This window comes from Pituophis catenifer, unplaced genomic scaffold (genome assembly GCF_029215685.1).
Source record: "Pituophis catenifer annectens isolate HBS135680 unplaced genomic scaffold, rPitCat1.0.hap2 SCAF_3, whole genome shotgun sequence".
NCBI classification, from domain to species: domain Eukaryota; kingdom Metazoa; phylum Chordata; class Lepidosauria; order Squamata; family Colubridae; genus Pituophis; species Pituophis catenifer.
The window spans coordinates 128,950,810-128,971,448 of NW_027256883.1; the positions used below are offsets into that span (position 1 = coordinate 128,950,810).

The 20,639-nt window shown below is 36.1% G+C and overlaps 1 protein-coding gene across 1 annotated transcript in view; it reads left to right on the forward strand.

The window, feature by feature from the left end:
- CDC14A (cell division cycle 14A) overlaps positions 1–20,639 on the forward strand; it is a 65,040-nt gene that overhangs the window by 39,381 nt on the left and 5,020 nt on the right. The window contains exons 6-15 of the mRNA XM_070939348.1: positions 926–992; positions 1,983–2,045; positions 3,161–3,248; positions 6,205–6,435; positions 9,325–9,463; positions 12,227–12,386; positions 13,838–13,947; positions 14,797–14,844; positions 16,363–16,491; positions 17,105–17,429. Of these exons, the coding sequence (XP_070795449.1) occupies positions 926–992; positions 1,983–2,045; positions 3,161–3,248; positions 6,205–6,435; positions 9,325–9,463; positions 12,227–12,386; positions 13,838–13,947; positions 14,797–14,844; positions 16,363–16,491; positions 17,105–17,429 (1,360 nt within the window). The remainder of the gene's footprint in view (positions 1–925; positions 993–1,982; positions 2,046–3,160; positions 3,249–6,204; positions 6,436–9,324; positions 9,464–12,226; positions 12,387–13,837; positions 13,948–14,796; positions 14,845–16,362; positions 16,492–17,104; positions 17,430–20,639) is intronic.

Consider the following 20,639-nt stretch of genomic DNA (forward strand, 5'->3'; position numbering starts at 1 on the left):
GGCCAAGCACTTATTTCAGGGTTCAAAAAAATATAAGACAGGGTCTTATTTTTGGGGAAACATGGTAGGTGAATGTAATACAGTTAATCCTTGATTTACCATTCATTTAGTGATCATTCCAAGTTGCAACAGCACTGCAAAAAGTGACTTATGGCTGTTTTTCACACTTACGACCGTTGCAGCATCCCCATGGTCACACAATCAAAATTCAGATACTTGGCAACTGACTCGTATTTATGAGAGTTGCAGTGTCCCGGGGTCATGTGATCAGATTTTATGACCAAAATCAAAATCAAAGACAAGGGGGAAGCCAGATTCACTTAACAACCATGTTAAAAACTTAACAACTGCAGTGATTCACAACTGGCAAGAAAGGTTGTAAAATGGGGCAAAACTCACTTAACAGCAGTCTTGCTTATAAATGGAAATTTTGGACTCAGTTGTCGTAAGTTGAGGACTACTTGTAGATGATAATAGTTTGAAAGACAATTTTGTTTACATATCTTCTACTGTTGTCTTCTATTTTATTTTTATTCAGACTAGTGTATGAAAACTCTTATACTTAAATACTTTAAGTAGGGATGGGCTTTAGAATAATTCCATTAAAAGGGAATCTAGAGTGTCCAGAGATACTGTACAATTTTCCTCCTTTGGAAAAACCAGTTGCTTCATTTTAAAATAATCCTATAAATCTTTTAAATGAACATACATTCTTTAGTTAGTTAGTTCTTTAGTTCACAGATTCTTTAGTTAGTTGAAGTGATCCCTCTCTACATGCTTAGACGTATAATTGAACTATGATCTCAAGATTGAAATGTTTAGAAATCTAAAAGCTTGGAGGCCATACATCACTCTCTTCAGTGTTATTGTTATACTTGGCTGCTCTCTGTTCCTCTGACAGGTTAATATTTTCTTTTCTTCATAGGGATGCTTCATTTGGGAACTGTACATATAATCTATCTATTCTCGACTGTCTACAAGGACTAAAAAAGGTAACCTTACAGTGCTCAGGGGAAAGAAAATACCTTCTTAGATATTTTTGAGAGCGTAACACAAAACATTAGGCCATGATCAGCCCTGGTTTGCCATTTATCCTTCAAATCAAATGTAATCTTTCAGTAGGTTCATTTGGGTGTTTTATGTTTTTCTTTTTTACACATTTTTTTTTAAACCTTTGAGGGCATAATTAAGAATAAAAGCAACGTAGATTGGGAGGGCAGCCTTTTTAAGTGCCCATTTAAGATACCCTAAGAACATTTTCCAGCCTATGAAAAACATGTAGAATCAATAGGGGTGCTTTGTTTGAAGTAGCCCCAGTTTGTGGGGAGGGATGTTGTGTCACAGTATTAACAACATTTGAACATCAGACTGGGACAGAACAAAGAACATGTAGTATCTAGAGTAGTGGGGAAAAAAATCCTTAAATATCCTGTTTAGGCTGCTAGAGAGAAAGGGGTGGTGGTGGCACCCAATAAAATTCCAATTTCTTGGGTGTTACGTTCTAAAAAGATGTTAAACCATTTTAGAAAATGGAGTGGGGTTTTGTTGTTGTTGTTTTGTTTTTTTGTTACACCTCTGGATGGATAATTTCAAAGCTTCCTCCTGAAGAGGGTTACAGGGAGAAGTTTCTAGTTTAAGAAAGAAGCACAACTTCTGAATTTAATCACTGGGAGAGATAAAAGGTAGCGTCTCTATCAATATGTTCCTTGTTTCTATTACAGTTTGTTTCATCCCATCACTCTTAGTTAACTATTCTTTCTGGATCAAAATGGAAACTTGGAGTCAAGATAGTTGGTTTTGCTAAGTCATAAACTGTACAACAACAAGTAACAATCTTGTCTTGATTATAACACTATCAACAGCCTAAAACAGTTTCTAAAGATGTAAACTAAGCACTAATTCCATTTATATTATTTCAGAAGGGACTGGATTCTTTTTTTTTATGAACAGCTTCATGAGAATTTGATATGCTTTTTTTCTAGGCCTTACAACATGGATTTGTTGATTTCAAGACATTTGATGCAGATGAATATGAACACTATGAGGTTTGTATATATTTTAAATGATGAAGTTGCTAATTTACAGATAAATTATAAAATTTGCTGTACTTGAGATATTTATATACATTTGGTGTAGTACTGATGATTTTTAAATTGTTGTATAAGTTTTTAGTTTCTTTGTCATAAAAGTATCACGGAAAAGCAATAAATAAAGCAATAAAAGATTGTTACAGCCCCAGGATTATCTGATATATGAACAAGCTAATTTATGTATTATTTAATGGTACTGAAGTCATTCATTAAAACATTCATTAAGTTGCTACAAATCTAGGAAAATGTACTGGTTGTTTAATTCCCAAACTTAGAAAAAGCTTAAATTAGCTTGACACTTAGCTTGTGGAATCTCATTACTCTAGTGTGTATTTTGAGCAAGTAATGTGACATCTCTTAGCCTAATACAATACTTATAAGTACTAAATCTGAAACAATGCTTCAAGAGTATAGTTGAAAATGTATATGTGCTCAGTCACATTTTTTTAAAAAGGAATAATAGGCAGCTAGATTAACCAATTGCTATATAAATCTATTACACTAAGCAATGTTAAGTTATTTAAGGTAATTTGTTAAGTTGACATTTTCAGGCAGTACTTAAATTTTCAAAATGAATTCCACTTCTTATCTGTGTAACCTTGCTACTAAAAGTATAATGTCAGTGATTTCAATTGACACAGAATTCCTACTCATAATTCATTATTTGATATAAGAGGAGTTACATATGGTCTTGCAACAAATTTTAAAGTGCAGGAAGCTGTATTTACAATGTAAAAATGTTAACACTGATTGGTTTTAATTATGAATTGTTTTAAACATCAATTTTACAAATCTTAATAATATGGCAGACTTCCATTGCCTTTGTGAATTCTGAAAATAAAAGTACAGTAATTGCTGGTCCTCATGATGATTTGTTGATAGAATTAGATGGATTTTACTAGCAAATTGCCTAAGGTAATCTTTCAGCAAACTTTTTTTTCCCCCATGAGTGACATTAGTCAGCTATTAAAGCAAAGCTACATTTTTATGAATTTTTCAAAACAAGATACTGTTCAAACATTGAAAAGAGATCTTTTTAAAAAAAAATTCTCTCCTTTCATTTTCCATAGAGAGTAGAAAATGGTGACTTCAATTGGATTGTTCCTGGAAAATTCTTAGCGTTTAGTGGACCACATCCGAAGACCAAGATTGAAAATGGTATTTATCTTTTTTTTTTGGGGGGGGGGGAGGGGGGAGGGATGGGTAGAATTTTGGTTTTGTTTCCTATGGCTAGTCATTGACTATAGTCCAGAGTTTACCCAAGTAATTTCTGTCCAAAAGATTTGTTTTGACAAATGCAGTTTTGGATAATAGTTCTGAGCAACAACTTTGGTTAATAGTGAAATCCAGGAAGAAATCTCATGCACAAGAAGGCCTTGGATGTATGCAGGTTTTTGGACATTATATTGTTTAGGAAACTTTTTTTTTATTTTTTACCAATACTGAAAAATTTAATTTTTAGTATGAAGGTAACTTAACTTTCTCAACAAGTAAAACAGTGTACCTACGGAGAGCTTGTTTATGATAGCAAGCTCTGTCTTTTTACCTTTAAAACTGTTTACCTCTTCCCCTTTAAAAATTGCTCCAGAAATTCCCTCACATCTCCAGGGTAGATTTTGAGTAAATGTAGAATTGAGCTCTGTGGAGAATGTATTACAATGATGTCCCATAACACAGTTGAATTTCTTTTCTTTAAATCTTTTCTTAAATCCACATTATCCAACTACACATTTTTGAAATTTTAATTATCATTTTAAGGCCATTCATTGTAATGAAATCCTGTTTTTTTGCTTTTTAGACCCCTCTAGTATTTAGTTTCTAAAATTATCTCATATCTTTGTTACGATTTACACTGTTTAGAAGAGCTAAAATACATCTGTTACCCACAAGAAGCTGTTTATTTTTCATAGCTGATTCCAAAATCTTGTAGCAAAAGTCAGATTTATCTGGACCTTTCATCCCTGTATAACGTCCTAAGATCAAAAGCTTATTTAGCTCTTGGGTTTTTGTTATTTTGAATTCTTTAAGTTCTTAAACCTATGATTGATTTTTCTTTTGTTCAGAGTTGAAGATAAACTCACCTGATGAAAATATTTTAACCATTTTATAGCTATCAGAGACTTTTGGGCCAACAAGCTTGAAAATGGTGAATAGGCAATCTCTTGAAAGTGATTAGGAAGTAAGGTTTGTGACTTCTGGGGAAGATATGATAAACTGAAGAGATATAGAGGACAACCGTGGTAAAATGCGAAGCCAGCTAGTAGACCAGATTTTTGTAATTTCTCTTTGGGCACAGAGAGGACTTGAGATCGCCCACAGTTGCTCCTCACGAGGAGACTGCAGGATAGTGATCTCCAGTGGGTTTAGAGCTCTGGGAGATAAAGGAATAGCCATCTTGTTCTAATCACAGTCGGAACCTTCAAAGGACACTAGGTTCGTATACTACCTTTTCTAATCACTTTTAGAAATTGCTTTTTAACTGCTTTTCAACTATTAGGAACCTTTGGATTAACAAATCTGAAAGCGCAGGGTGAGTTTCCTTCAATTTTTAGCAAAAGAAAATTTAAATATAAGTTTAAAGATTTTTTAAAAAATGAACTTCAAAAGGGTAATTAGAACTTTAATTTTGAATATGAGGATCCTTTATTTTCCAAGGACTGGACAAAAGGCAGTGTAGCAAATCTGTACAAAATACTTTACTGCAGCATAATAAAAGATTACAAGGTTGTTGCTGATTTTTTAATGTTTAGAACAACATAGTTGACACGCACCTGCAATTGTGTGGATCCTACCCCTAAATATTGATGCCACCCCAAATATCAGTTTTATCTCAGCCTTATAAAATCAGTGAATATTACCTTAAATATGTATCTAACTTTTAAACAATTTCAAGAAGTTGTATAAAAAGAAGTGATGAAAATAAACACAAAACGTGCAATTTCACTGTGTTGGATATAGTTCGTGAAAGAAAGAAATAGCAAATCAGTCAAAATAACAATGCCAAGTCGCTCCCAAATATTTACAGTTTTATATAATACTTTCCAAATATTCATATTATGGAATTAAGGAGAAACTTCCTATCTGTGAGGACAATTAACCATTGGGACAGCTTGCCTTCAGAAGTTATAGGGGCTTCATCTCTGGAGGTTTTTTAATAAAGACTGGATAGCAACCTATCTGAAATGTTATAGGGCAGTGATGGCTAACCTTTTTGCCGTCGTGTGCCAAAAGTGGGGGAGTGCGGGGGGGTCGTGTACACGTGTGCCCAAAACCATAATTCAATGCACCCCCGCCCCACCCCCTTGTGCATGCACGTGTGACACCCTGCACTCCCCCCACTTTTGGCACGCGATGGCAAAAAGGTTACCTGTGGGCCCGGTAGGTCCATTTTTCGCCTTCCTCAGGCTCCAGAGGCTTTCTTGGAGCCAGGGGAAGATGAAAACTGACTCTCCTACCCATTCTGAGGCCCTCTGAAGGCCGGAAACGGCCCATTTCCTGACTTCCGGTGGGCCCGGAAGGTTCGAAAATCAGCTGGCTGATACATGCTGGAGCTGAGCTAGGGCAACATTCACGTGCCCATAGATATGGCTCCACGTGCTACCTGTGGCACGTGTGCCATAGGTTCACCATCACGGTTATAGGGTCTCCTGCTTGAGCAGGAGGTTGAATTAGAAGGCCTCCAAGGTCCCTTCCAGCTCTATTCTGATTGATCTGTTTTTTATGATGATGAAGATTCCACAAAAAATGCTTTCTTCTGATTTAGAACTAACAAGAAGAAATGATTTCTCAGAATCTTAGCTGGAGCTCTTTAATGTTCTGTGATGTTGTTACTTAAGATCTTTTGGTTATAACACTAAAGCGTTCAGCTTTGCAACTTTGAATATACTTGCCTAATAATATTTTTATTACCAATAGAAGAGAACATCATGATGTTACCTAGTTAGGTAAGGAAATGTCTGCAAGAAAACAACCAACCAAGCTCAGAGAGCACCAGGACCCCTCAATATTTATATTATTTTAAAATAGTTTATTTTCATCATACAGTATTCTTAATGGTTCAGCTACTTGGAGATGAGATGGAAACATCCAAGTATTCTCATTCTGCTTGTTGTAGGTTATCCGCTTCATGCACCCGAAGCCTATTTCCCATATTTTAGGAAGCACAACATAACAACTATCATAAGACTCAACAAAAAGATTTATGAAGCCAAACGCTTCACAGATGGTGGATTTGAGCACTACGATCTATTCTTCATTGATGGAAGCACCCCGAGTGAGAGTATATTGCAACAGTTTTTGAACATCTGTGAGGAAGCAGAAGGCGCTATAGCTGTACACTGTAAAGGTAAGTCTGAATTGCAATACTAAATCTGTTCGACATAAAAATAAAATAATTAGAATATATATGTGTGTATGTGTGTGTGTGTGTTTTTTTTCTGAGGTTTTCACGGGTATTTGTATGTAGGTCTTTGTTTATTCGGGTTTTCTCCCGCGTAAAATTGGAAGTACCTTGGCGACGTTTCGACGAAGTCTCATTCGTCATCTTCAGGCTGGTGTCTTCGGCCTTTGCTTCTAGGAACAATGTGTATATATATATATATATATTTGTTTTCGTAGATTTTCACGGGTACAGATATGCAAGTCTTGGTGTATTCGGGTCTTTTCCCGTGTAAGATTGAGAACCTTAAAGAACCCTTCTTGTTAAAGAACCCTTGCACAGGCCTGATGATGGCAGATGAGATTCTGCCGAAACATTGCCAAGATACTCTCAATCTTACACAGGAAAAGACCCGAATACACCAAGACTTGCACATATGAGTTCCAGGTATACATGTATATATATTGAGTTGTATAAATTACTCCAAATTACACATTTTAAAACTCTTGCCTTAGCTAAAATGTTGCATTGATTTTTCCTACCTATGCAGAGCCATTTTTATTCCACTGAGTGATGCTGTTGCCTCTTTTTTTGTAAATATTTCTCTTTAGTATTCTTTAGAAGATTCAGTTTTTATGCATGTGTAAGAGTAGTAATGAACTTCTATATAGTTTGTGTGTTGTGTGCCTTAACATCTCGAATCTTCTATTCCATATCATTTAAATAAAATGATTTTACTTGGAAAGCCTGAAAATATAGAGGAAGCAGTGTCACTTCTTTTTTTTTTTCACTAGCCTGTCTTATTTAATTAATTTATCCATTTTCAGTTTTTCCATTGCTTTTGGGAAAACCTGAAAGACTGGAATAGGGACAGATCATCATGGAGAAAATATATCTGTGTGGTTGCTAGAAGTCAAAAACAACTTGATGGCACTTAGCTAATCTAGAAAACAGCCTCTTTTGTAGTCTCCCTGACCCGTCTCTGGTGAATTTAATATTTATGTTTCTCTAGAACAAGAGCAAATAATCTGATAACCATATTGCTTCTGGTTCTATTGTTGAAGGCTCACAAGGATTAAGAAAGGGCATTTCAAAAAAGGAAGTTTGTCAGCACTGGGCTAATGTAAAATTGTGGAAGGGTTTGTAGCATCAGACAATTCTTATAATGCTTGTTAGCTGAAGATTATGCTGGCTTCATGGAAGCTTGTTTCTTTGCATCACTGATCATCAAGTCTCCATTAAAAGAGAAATGCAACTAAATTCCTGGTGGGGTACATCCATGTAGTTTTATGCATATGTTATAAAAGTGGTTGTTGTTGCTTCCTGCCAGGACATTATTGGATTCCCAGATGACCCACCATCTATGTTGACCATGGATGATCCTGTTTAGCTTTCTAAGTTAGCAAAGTTGACTTATTAGATATTAGATATTGTACCGTCAGGAAATCACATTCACCTAGTAGTGATGAGAAGGATCTGCCTGCCTCCGTGATTATATGTCTGAGGAAGCTGAAATGCTAAGAAATCATGTTTTAAAATAATAAGACGTAGAGTGTCAACATATTAAAAATAATGAGCTTAAATGTTTCATGACATTTTGTCTGATTGTTATTAAAAACAACCTCAGACTGTGTGGCCTGTCTCCATTTCTGTTAGTTAATGATATATAATATATTTAATTCATATTCCAACATCTTTACCCTATTAATTGTCCCACATGTTAAAAGGAAGATACTAATATTATGGTAGTCTTTGGTTTACAACAGCAATTAGGACCATTAAGTGACTTTGTTGTAAAGTGTGACAACATGTGACTGTGTCACATAGTGATATTAATTCCAGCAATCCTGGGTGCCAATGTTCAATGAGGGCCATTCGAGTTGTTAAACGAGGACCTCATGTGGCCACAACTGTTGATTACCCGCCAGCTTCCCCATTGCTTGTGGGAAACTGGCAGGGAAAATTGGAAATCGCAATTACCGGTACATATCTGTTGCTTGTTGCAACATTGTAGCCATTAGCTGGGCAATAAGTACTCAGATCATGATTATGTGATTGCAGGTATGCTACAACGACTGGAATTCCAAGAACCCATTGTAAGTCCCCCTCATTCAGTGCCATCATAATTTTGAACGGTCACTCAATGAACCGTCGCAACCTGAGAACTACCCATACAGATCTAGCTCTGCAAATGCTTTTGATTTTACACATGTAGGAAATAGGGCTACACAAAGCCTTGAGAAGATAATCTGAGAAGTAATTAAAGTACCTTTCCAAATCAACTTCTTGGAGGATCAAGGCAAAGCATTGAATGTTTAAAGTATCCCTACTTCATTTTGGAAGTATCTTCTGTGCATGGATATACCTCAGAAGATCATGATAAAACGACTTGAGGCAATTTGATGAAATCAGCAAGAGCTATGGTTACATCAGTGTTGTGGATAAATTGTATAGCACTAGAAACAAAGCATTATACTTAGAAACTATCAACGTCAGGAATAGAAAATGGCCCAGGTGTTAAAATAAACATAAATCAAGCATAAACAGAAGAACACTGACACTGGAATACCCTAAACTCTGCTGAAGATGTTACCTAGCCTGGTAATGTTTGGAAACTGATCCACAAGCTTGGAGAACAAACTTTCACTCTCATAAATCAAGCTATATAGAATATAGCAGGTTATTTTTCCTTTAATAGACAGATGGTATTTCATATCTAGTTTGGCTGTGAGTTTTGTAAAACCCTGGGACCTAGAAATAAATATTTAGAATATATTTGGCATTGTCCCGTGCCAAATATTCAGAATTGTGGATCTCTTAAAACTCAGTGTTTATGTCTTTTTTTCATTAATGTAGCTGGTCTAGGAAGGACAGGAACACTGATTGCTAGTTACATAATCAAACACTATAAATTCACCCATTCTGAAGCCATTGCCTGGATACGAATGTGTCGGCCAGGTTCTATTATTGGACCCCAGCAACATTTTCTTGAAGAGTAAGTATGAGAACTACATTAATCATATAATGGATGCTCCAGAATGTGTTCTTTACTGCTTACTAAATATTTATTAAGGCCACAAAACATGGTAACATTTTTGGAACTCCCTCTACTGAATTGTGTATAGAGTTCTTACCATAAAGTTTAACAAGTTCTGGAGAAGGTATGTGTAATGTTACACTCCTGTTGTAATGTTTTATGTTATTGAATTTATTGTGTTACTCATGTCTCAAAATGCCCTTTTTAAAGTAGCTCCAGGAATGGGTTAAGAATCTGGAAAATGTTTGCCCCTTCTCTTGGTTTTGTTGCCTGAGCATATCTTAACAAGTTACTTGTCAATATTTTGTGCTTTTTTGTGAACTGTATCTCAGTCTAATCCTGAAAAGACAGTATCAGAATCTAATTAAAGTTCATTTTTAACCATGCAGCTTTTGTTTGAAGTTAGCTAATGTTTTTCATCTGCCTTCGGAGAGGTAGAAAGGAGGGGGAAAATGTATCCATCACTTTTACTAAAAGTAGCTAAAGTTGTAGAAAAGGTGATAATTAACAAGGCTGCCTATCTGTGGTGCTAATTGGAATGGATCAGATCAAGCCATCTGGTTTTCACTATGGGATTTATGGCAGTGGCAGTGAACATCTGCTTGTTATGTCTTAGTGATAAAAATTGATTTAGTGAGTCAATAAAATACAGGATCCTTTCCACAGTGTGACTTGGGTGCACATAGATGCTGTAAATACATCACACAAGACATTTGCATAAGGATTTCTGATTTTATACCAATACTGCAGCCCTATATTGCCCAGCTATTCTGTGTAATGTCCTGGAAATACATTTGGAGTGAATCGCTAGGAATTATATAAAATGAACCATGAAGTGGGTGGAATGCCTCAAAACTATTCAAGTGTTACTGCCTATTATTTCGTACTTAACAGGGTAATGAAAACCCTACCGTCAAAATAATTATTGAAACAATCCGTACTTCTTGTTTTTTTCATACGTGAACCTGAAATGGTTTGGAACAGTATAGACCAATGTTCCTCGACCATGGCAAATTTAAGATAGGTCAATTTCAACTCCCAGAATTCCCCAGCCAGCATTGTAGCATTGTGACAAATTCAGAGCATTATGCCAGCGGTTTGTGCCAGCGGTCTGTGGCAACAAAGGACCAGAGATGGGACTTGGGGACACTGTTGCATGGTGGTTGTGCCAGGGAACCTATGATGATCTGTGATTTCCTAGAACTTTTCACTCTGTTCTCTGTGCTGGATTCCATCGATGCCTTGTTCCTCCAGAGAACTATTGGCAAGCTGCTTTTGGTGAGAGCAGGGCAGACAATTTTGCAATGGCTTTTTAGTCCAACAGAGGTTAGAATAGCAAAGCTCAGTTATCACAGTAGGAAGACAACTTTCAGTAAAGAGCAGGCAGGATAAATTGTAAAAAAAATAATTATTTGGGGGCATTATTGATTTGAGATTGATGGGTTTGTTTCTTTTATGCAAGTGTTGCAGATTAGTCATCCAAAACTGTTTTCTGCCATAGGTTAGATTTTTGTATTGAAGTTTCTACATTCCTTGCTATGCTATTTCAATCAAAGCCTATGTCTTTAATTCTCTAATTTTTTGACATTCAGTACCTTGGCACCTTGTTTTGTTATTGGTGATAGTTATAGCTTTAAAGAATAATTAAGGAAGAAGAGTGGGATTTTTTAAAAAATTGGACTGAGACATACAAAACTTTGCAATTAAAACAGTGATACTGCTGCTCATTAGGTGATATTGCTCTGGATTAACAACCATGTAACTGTTCTTTGAAGTCAGTTTAACAATAATCTCTCCAATCTAACTTTGAAAGAAGTGTCCCCATCCACCAATGAATGGGTAAAATCATTCTAAGCAAGCATAAACTTCCCTGATTCATTCAAGGACTTTTTTTTTTCTTGATTTATGTGTTTATGATACTCATTCAGTAAATTTTTCTAGGAGTTAGCCTGGCTTGCCTCATTTAATTATACTCCATGTTAGCTTCCTTACAAGGATAAGTGTTCTAATCCTATTCTATTCCACAGTCATTGATCTCCCAACAGGAATTTTTGTCTGAATTGAAATATATGGGTGACTCTGTTTTTTTCTGCCTATTTCTGCAGCTGTCATGTTTAATTATCCAGTTAGGTAAAATTGATGGGAAAGAGCAGCAAAATTTAGCACATACATATAAAAAGAGAAGGAAAAAAATTAAAGAGTTATTACTGATATATTTAATTCTATAAGAATAAAAAAAAAAGGTAAAGATTTGTCCTGCCAGTCATGTCCGATTGTAGGGGCAGTGCTTATCTCCATTTCCTAGCCAAGAGAGTCATCATTGTCCAAAGATGCTTCCATGATCATGTGGTTGGCATGACTATATGCTAAGGTGCACAGAATGCTGTTATCTTCCCATCAAAGTGGTACCTATTTATCTACTTGCATTTGAATGCTAGGTTGGGAGTAGTTGGGGCAAGAACAGGAGCTTATCTTGTAACGAAGTACTTGGGTCTCAAACTGCCATCCTTCTGATCGACAAGCCAATGAGCTACCAATATTCTGCTCTAGCAATAAATATTTTAATTATAAGGGCCAAAGTCTAACTAGATCATCCAATAATTGTGTGAGATTGTACAGATTTAAAGATTTGAAAGGCACATATTTTAAAAGAAAGCCATACCTCATTTTTTACAGTACAATGCCACTGGTACTGATTTTATTTTTGGTTCTATTGAACAGAAAACAGCCGATATTGTGGGTCCAAGGAGACATATTCCGAACTAAACAGAAAACAAAAGAAGTAGATGAAGATAGTTTGAGCAAAGTTTTATCGGGCTTCGATGACATTTCTATCACTGGAACTTCAACTAGAATTGAAAATTTGGATAAATATATAGAGGTAAAGTTTCCAACCACACTTGAAGAACATGTCAATAATTTCAGAAATAAAATATTTGAAGTTTATCGCAGCAGCATAATACATTCAAAATGTTTGACATATACAGTATACTTGTGTTGTAAACCTTATAGTAAACGAGTTCAGTATAATTATTGAAATATTGCAAATTGCAAGGCTGAGCCAAGTAAGGATTAGGGCCAAGACGGAATGCAGTGGAATCCTATGCAGATATGATGGGTTCAATAGCCCTTTGCCAAAACTACCATTTAAAGTAAGTGTTTTAATGGTTATGTTTCCTAAGAAAATTAATTAGATTCATTGCATCAATCATGACTTATTTTCCTCCTTTGTAATTTGATTTCTGGTTCTGACCTAATATAACTTTAGTTTAATTTAAGCCAAAAGTATCACTCCAAGGAGCAAGATGAGGAGGTAGAAGGTAAAAATGTCCTCATGTGTCAAGGTGTGAAAAGAGCCAGTGTGATTATTTAGTAAATTTATTTTATATTTATACCCCACCATTTCTCTGCAAGTTTAAGATGGCATGCAAACAGTGGGGTAGCTTGGATTAAGAAAAAGTGATTGAGCCATAGTCACCCAGAACTCTTTTGTGATCAGCTGTGGATTTGCAGTTGTTTTTTCCCCCACTTGTAGTCACCACTTTAATTATACAGACCTGGCCAACTTGTTAGAAGAACGAAAGCATGTATATGCTCACACTACATTGTGATTTTTCACCTTCATCCATATGGGAACCTGGGACAAGTTAAACTCCCCGCTGCTTCAATGTGCAGTACTTTTATTATTAAAGTACAGGTAGATCATGACTTACGAAAACAATTGAGTCTAAAATTTCTATTGTTAAGTGAGACATTTGTTAAGTGAGTTGTTCCTCCTTTTACGACTTTTTTTTTTGCCACAGTTGTTAAGTGAATCACTGCAGTTGATAAGTTAATGACACGGTTGTTAAGTGAATCTGGCTTCCCCATTGACTTTGCTTGTCAGAAGGTCGCAAAAGGGGATCACATGACCTTTTGTGGCACAGCAGCGGTCATAAGTATGAACCTGTTGCCAAGCATCTTAATTTTGATCACATGATCATGGGGATGCTGTAAAGGTGGTAACTGAAAAACGGTCACAAGTCCTTTTTTTAGTGCCATTGTAACTTTGAAGGGTCACTAAATGAACTGTTGTAAGTCGAGGACTACCTATATTCCCTTTCCAACAACTTTCCTTCAGTATGTTATGTATGCATTCACAGTTAAGTTTGCTTTTGTTGTATTATTCCTTTTTTGCTTAAAACATTTTCAAAGTGATAAATGCTATTGGTAAGTTATCAGGAGTCAAAATGAGAGAGAGAGAGAGAGAAGAAAAACCTATAGTGTCATAGATTTGTGTCATAGATTTGTTCTCAAAATGTTTCTTTTAAATAAATTATTTTTGTTTTCCAGAATGATTTGGAAGAAGATTCAGAAGCTAAGAATGACATGACCCAGGGAGATCAACTTCGTGCCTTAAAACTTCAGAGGCAGCCACGTTCAGCTACAACAGGAGCTCTTAGGTAAGCTATTCAGTCTTGAATGATTCTGCCCTAATATTTCTCCTATTAGGAGAACATATTCTCCTAATATGTTCTAATATTATTAGAATTTCTCTAATAAAATTCCAGGTTGCTTTCTCTCCTTGATTAGTTTCCATCCATTGTTTCTTGTCCTGCTTTCAGGTGCTTTGGAGAATAGCTTGACTCCCTCTCCTTTGTGGCAATCCCTGAGCTACTGGAACACTACTATCATGTCACCCCTAGTCCTTCTTTTCATTAAACTAGACATGCCCAATCCCATCAACCATTCTTTATACCATTCTTAAATCTTAGCCACAATCTGCAATATGTCCCTCATTTTGTTTATGTGAAGGTGCTAGTGATTGAACCTGTCCATAAAAACCTTGTGTGCTGTACTATTGACTTGTTACTCCTGTCACATATCCTAGAAATGGGTAATGTGTTGAACTCTGACATCACTACTGTACTAGCCAGCAAAATAAGAGTGTGGGATGATGGGAATTGTCATTCAGCTGCATGTATGACTTTCTTCATGTCAGGATCATTGAAGCAGATCATGGTAGAAATAATTTCCTTTTAAGGAAGACATCTGCTACTTTCGGACAGGAGGCTCTGAGCGACATTCCAGTATTTATGTATTTGTTGTTTATTGATATATTTATTGATATATTTACTTACTTATTTGCCTGCCTGCTTGCTTGCTTGTTGCTTGACTGCTTTTCTGAATATGTGGGATATGTGTTTAATATATTGGATCGTTGGAAGAGTAAATGTTGGCTATATAAATTCAGTAATATATATCCTTTTTAGTTTGATACTTTTTATGTAAAAATATTATTGTCTTTTTAGGTTAGAAGATATGAAAACACATGTCAGATCCATATCCCAGCCTTTCAGGTATTTGTTTGGATTGTTTACAGTAACAGTAAAAGAGGTTTTTTTTTTTTAATTTGATTTATATGCCGCCCTTCTCTGGAGACTCAGGGCGTCTTACAATGCATTAAGCAATAGCCTTCATACTTTTGTATATTTATACAAAGTCATCTTATTGCCCCCATAATCTGGGTCCTCATTTTACCTACCTTAGAAAGGATAGAAGGCTGAGTCAACCTTGAGCCTGGTGAGATTTGAACTTGCAGTAATTGCAGGCAGCAGATGTAAGTGGATGTTAATAACAGTGCTTTAGTCTGCTGAGCCACCAGAGCACCAGAGTTGGAAGGGATCTTGGAGGTCATCTAGCCCAACCCCCTGCTCATGCAGGAGACCTGTACTAGGGATTCGAACTTCTGAACTGCCGACCTTTCTGATCGACAAGCTCAGTGTCTTTGCCACTGAGCAGAAAGAAGCAATTTCATTTATGGAAGCCTTCTGAATTTTTGCTGTTGTACTAGTAATTACAAATATTACTAAAAAGCAATAGTGCTGTGATTGAATGTAAAAGCTGTTCTCCATGTTAAAGCTCTAAAGCTGTTTTGGAGTTCATTTAATAATAAGGTCATGAAATAGCAAACATTGACATCCAAGATCCCATGCAACCTTCCTTGTGGATAAACGGGGTCCATACACGTATAGCACACGAGGACAAACATGTCTGTTGTCTGTTGTTCTTTGAGACTTCAGTTGGCAAAGATTAAATTTTGGAAAGCTGTTTAACATTTGGCTTCATGGCTAGATATGTAATTCTTCATAGATATAACCATTCTAATATTTAAAGCAAATTGAACTATCTCATTAAAGCCTGATTCGTGTATAGTAGCACTGATACATGTCCATGGAGCAAGTTACCTGTTGAAGATGTGTGGGACTTTGGATTCAGTTCCAAAAAAGTGCTTCAGAGGAAGCAGATTTGTATTGTCTGTCATTTACCTGCAGCCCCTTAGAGCTCTTTTCCTGAAAACTATTGGCAGCAATTTAAAAACTAAACATTGTGAGGGAGACAGAGAGGGAGGGAGGGAGGGAGCTTGTTCACTGCTTGAAATTTCTATCTAAAGATTCATATGTAGTTTTCTTCAAATATGAAAGACTTTTTCAGTCATATTCTTCAGTCATTTAGAGACACTCCTGAATTACGTCAACATTTTATTTGCAGCCCAAGACCAAACACAACCTCTGAAAAGTACCCAAAGGATGGGAGATCATTTAGCACAATGTTCTGATTCACACATAGTACTGTGCTCATACAATAGAATATTTTCCTGTTCCTCCATAAGGTTTTATTGTGTCCAGGCATCCTGAGATCCCGGTTGTAGAAGACATAATTCATCACATGCAAACCCTGAGGATGTTTTAATATTATTTATTTAGGTAAAGATTTATATTCAGAGGTCCTGGTATGAAAACTAAATGAAGGATAGAAAAGTGAATATTCTACCAATCATATGAACATACTTTTGCTTCCTATTGGTGTACTTTCAGATTGAATACAGCAGCTCTCTCTCAAGGGTCCGTATCTCCTTTGAAGGCCACCAAAGTTATGGTTTCGGCATCCCCCACAGCAAAGAGAATAAATAGACATGCTCCATCCTCCGTTCCAAATTTTAAAAGGTAATTTTTTACTCTGCTATGTCTTTTATCTTTTGGGAAGAGGGAGTATAGGAACAAATACTATATTTTTCATTTGCAATTGGGGTTTCTTATGTAAGAAATCTAAGATATTGTGAATGTCTTTGATATAACTTTAAATACTTGCTTCTGATACCTTAGTTTGACTATGGGAATAAGTGGCTATGAGCACTAATAAAATTACATTTCATATCATCCCATTGATCTCATCTTAAAAGAGCTACATGCATGTTTTTCAAAATAATTTCTCCCTTAATGGCCTATGCCAGTTTATAGAAACCAAAAGGAAACCCCCTTTAAATGTTAGAAATAATCAACAAGAAAAATATTGCATAAAGTTTCAGCATCACTGGAGATTACATCTATGTATTTCTTCAAAGCACTGCAATTATTTTGCAACTGTTCTTTATCCTAGAATGTTCCCAATGGTTTCCTCATAATTTACCGAAAGAATTAAGCTGTATGTTGCCACCATTTAATATTGAGAAAGTGATTTTTTTTCCCTCCAAGTGCCTTTTAAAGCATGTTTTGCATTGAACATCATCTGTGCGTACATTTTGTGTGTCTTTTTACCCCACGTGTGTTTTCCATTCAGCTTTTCCATAAACTCCAGGTTAGCCAGTTCTCTAGGGAACCTGCATGCTGCTTCAGATGATGCTGAGAGCAAACTGACATTATCATCCTCTAGGACAGGTTATTCTGTAAGCCAACTCTCCAGTCATTTGAATGGCAGTGCACTGTTGCCTGCCGGAAATTATCATGAGCTGAACAACAACCTGTACAACAGGAGAGGCAATAGCACTACCAACCTCAACAACTATGTCAATTCTCCCAACGTCCTGGCAGAGGAGTACAACGCCTTCAGATCTTTTACGGGGCTCGCTGCTTCTTCAGCAAGATACCTGAGTCGATCAATTCCTGTAAGTTCACAGTTCAGCAGCCCTTTCAGAGACGTTCCCTTCAACCAAAGCTTTCTCCAAAGTTTCTAACAATTCTTAGACCTTCCTTTCTGGTCTTTTTCTCCTTTTATGATCTCTTCTTCTTGCGCAAGTAGTATCTTATTATCTCAACCAAAACCAGTCAGCTCCTTTTTGGTGTGGTTTCTTTGCCACTTTGGGGAAAAAAGATAATTGTTTCACGCTCTAATTTTTGTAATGTCTTCCGTGAGTGCACCTATCTTTTTATATCCATTTTAATTCAATGTCATAAAACGCTGAAAGTGTCAGATGTTCATATCAGTACAAGGCTTTTTTTAACATTTTTTAAGATACATACAAAGAGCATGGAGAGATTCAATAGGATTTTGAATTGTCTAAGTTAGAAGAATCAGTTATATTTATATAGGTAGTTTTTTGTTGATAACCACTCATTCAGTGACCGTTCTAAGTCGTGACAATGCTGAACAAGTTGTACTTACAATCAGTCGTCAAAATTCAAAGTTCCAGCTATTATACCATCCCTATAGTCCAGGGTTGCAAAACAGGCATTTGGCAACCGGCTTATATGATGGTTGCAGCATCCCGCTGTCCTGCGATCACCATTTGTAACCTTCACTTCTGGTTTCCCATAAGCAAAATCACTGGGGAAGCCTGCAGGGAAGGTTGAAAGTTGCTCCTGCTGCCTCTTATCCTGGGGAGCCGCTTACAGAATGTGAGATCCCAGAGATCTCGTACTCCATTGTGCACTTGTACTGCAGCATCCCCGCCCTAGCCCACACACACTCGCACAGTGCTGCAGCAACCCCCACCAAACCTACATGTACTCATTGCTGCAATTCCTCATCTCATTCCATACTATGCATCTGCCCACTGGGTTCTTTGCAAGCCACTCAGGACTCAAGACTTCCAGCGAGCTTCCCCAGTGACTCTGCTTGTGGGAAGCTGGCAGGAAGTCACAAGTCACAATCACATGAGGTCCTGTTTTTATTTAACAGCAGTGAGAACTACCATAGGTGCCATCACTAGGCGATATGGTCTCAAGACGCTCCACTTCATGACTGCATCGCTTAGTGATGAAATTCCAGTACAAATTACTACGATGAGGTGAGGATTACCTGTAAAATAATAGACAAAAAAGTGGGGGGGGGGATCAGTATTGGTTCTCAGTCTACTCTAAATTTGTTCTTGTTCTTGTGTTTACATGTTCTTGTTTACAATATATATATTTCCTCTGTGTGAATGAAATGAAATGGATAAATAAGTACCTCTGACTACCATCACCATTTTACATAACTTTTGGGGAAAAAATACCAAAAAACTGGTGTCCTAAGATACTGTTTAAACCATTTGTGCAAGGACTATTATGTCCTCTGCATAGGACATAGAAAAGCCTTTGTTGCAACAGTAAGAAATTGTAGCATTCCAAATTTTAGCTGTTGTTTACCTTTTTGAACTTGTAAGATTTATCTCTTATATCAGCTGTTGAATATAGCATGGAAATACTAAAAATAAAAGAACTAAGGCCTTTTATTGTATTGGTCAATATGAGATGTTTTTGTTGAGAGTATCTGGCAAATAACGTTACTTTGTTTTAAAAAGAATTCTTGCAAATATTTTTTCTGACGAAATAATATATTACCCAATTTTGAAACTAAACTAATCTCAGGATTTACTTTAAAATAAGTTTATTCCAGGTGCTACTAAAAACAACAATAAAAAATCAAGTATATTTTCCACACCTGAGAACTTATTTTTATAATTAGTTACATGCGATCGTTGTCATCCTTACTGGGATGCTTCAGATGTGGGTAACCAGATGTTTATTCTTTGGGGTTCAAATCCTCTGCTGGGAATTGAACTTGTGGATCTTTGCCCATCAGATGACTTCATGCATTGTTTTAGCTTTAGTAGCTATCCAGGCCCTGCAATTCAGTGGTTATAAGAAGGAATACTCAGAAACTATCCAAATGGTATACATATAATCTATCTACCCTTAAGCTCTTAGAGCAGAGCAATATATATGTTACATTATGTCATGACCCCAAGTGTGGGATTTTACATGACGTAACCTTTCTTGGAGGGAGGGAGAATTTGTCTACTTTTACACAGTGTGTATCCTATGTGGTGTTCTCAGTTGCCTTGACCACCAGGAGGCACCATGTGACCAGTTTTGACCTTATTTATATCTTTCTGCTCAGAGAGCTTAAAGAGATGGAACATACTGTTCATAATACATGTCTGCAGCGCAGTACAAAAAACGTCAGTTGTTTTTGGGAGATAAGAGCATGTTAAAAAATAGAAAGTCCCCCATAACTTAGATCACAGTTATTTTGTTAGAATATTACACAGTAAGAGAAATTCAGGAAACATCCTGAATGTTTGAAAAGTTAGAACAATATAAAGAGAAAATATATTCAAATATAAATATAAGAGATGACACATTGCAGTGGTTCCTTGTGAAACTGAAGTGGATCAGACCAATATTTGTCTAACCAAAAACATCTAGCTTGGACTTCACAGTATTCATAGTTTCAGAGAATTAGATACTTATTTCTACTCTAAAGGATGATGGTAACTTTATTCTTCAATGTCATTAAGTTCCGTCCACTCTCTTACTCTAAGTAGCTGCCAGTAAGCAATGGGATTGTATAAATCCATCATGGATTTGAGAGAAGTGTGAGACAATATCTGTTGACTGACATTATCTTTACCTGCTTTTCTGAGCAAAAGGATGTTGAAAGACATAGATGCTGGCCATAAATGGTACATTTGCTGCTGAGTTTGCTGAGAAGTGATATATTTATATATCTGGAAATATCAAAATATATAATATTTTGTTTTAATAAATGTAACATGGCATACATAGATAATAAATGGAGACATGTCACTTTATATAAATTAAAATGCATACCTGACATTGTGTAGTTGTAGTAGAAAATCAGATTTAGGTTTATAAATATTAGCAGGAAAATTGAAAAGAGTGAATTTAACCATACATGCCAATTTTGTCAACATTTGAAAATACCAGTATGGATTCAATTAAAAAAGAGTTGTTACAAAAAGTCACAAGCAAATTTGAAGTCCGTCAACTTTTCACTCTCTTCATCAAAGTAAAACTTGAATTCCGTAAAAATATTTCTGAAAAAAATATATTGAAGTTGATTATTATTATTATTATTATTGCTCTTATTG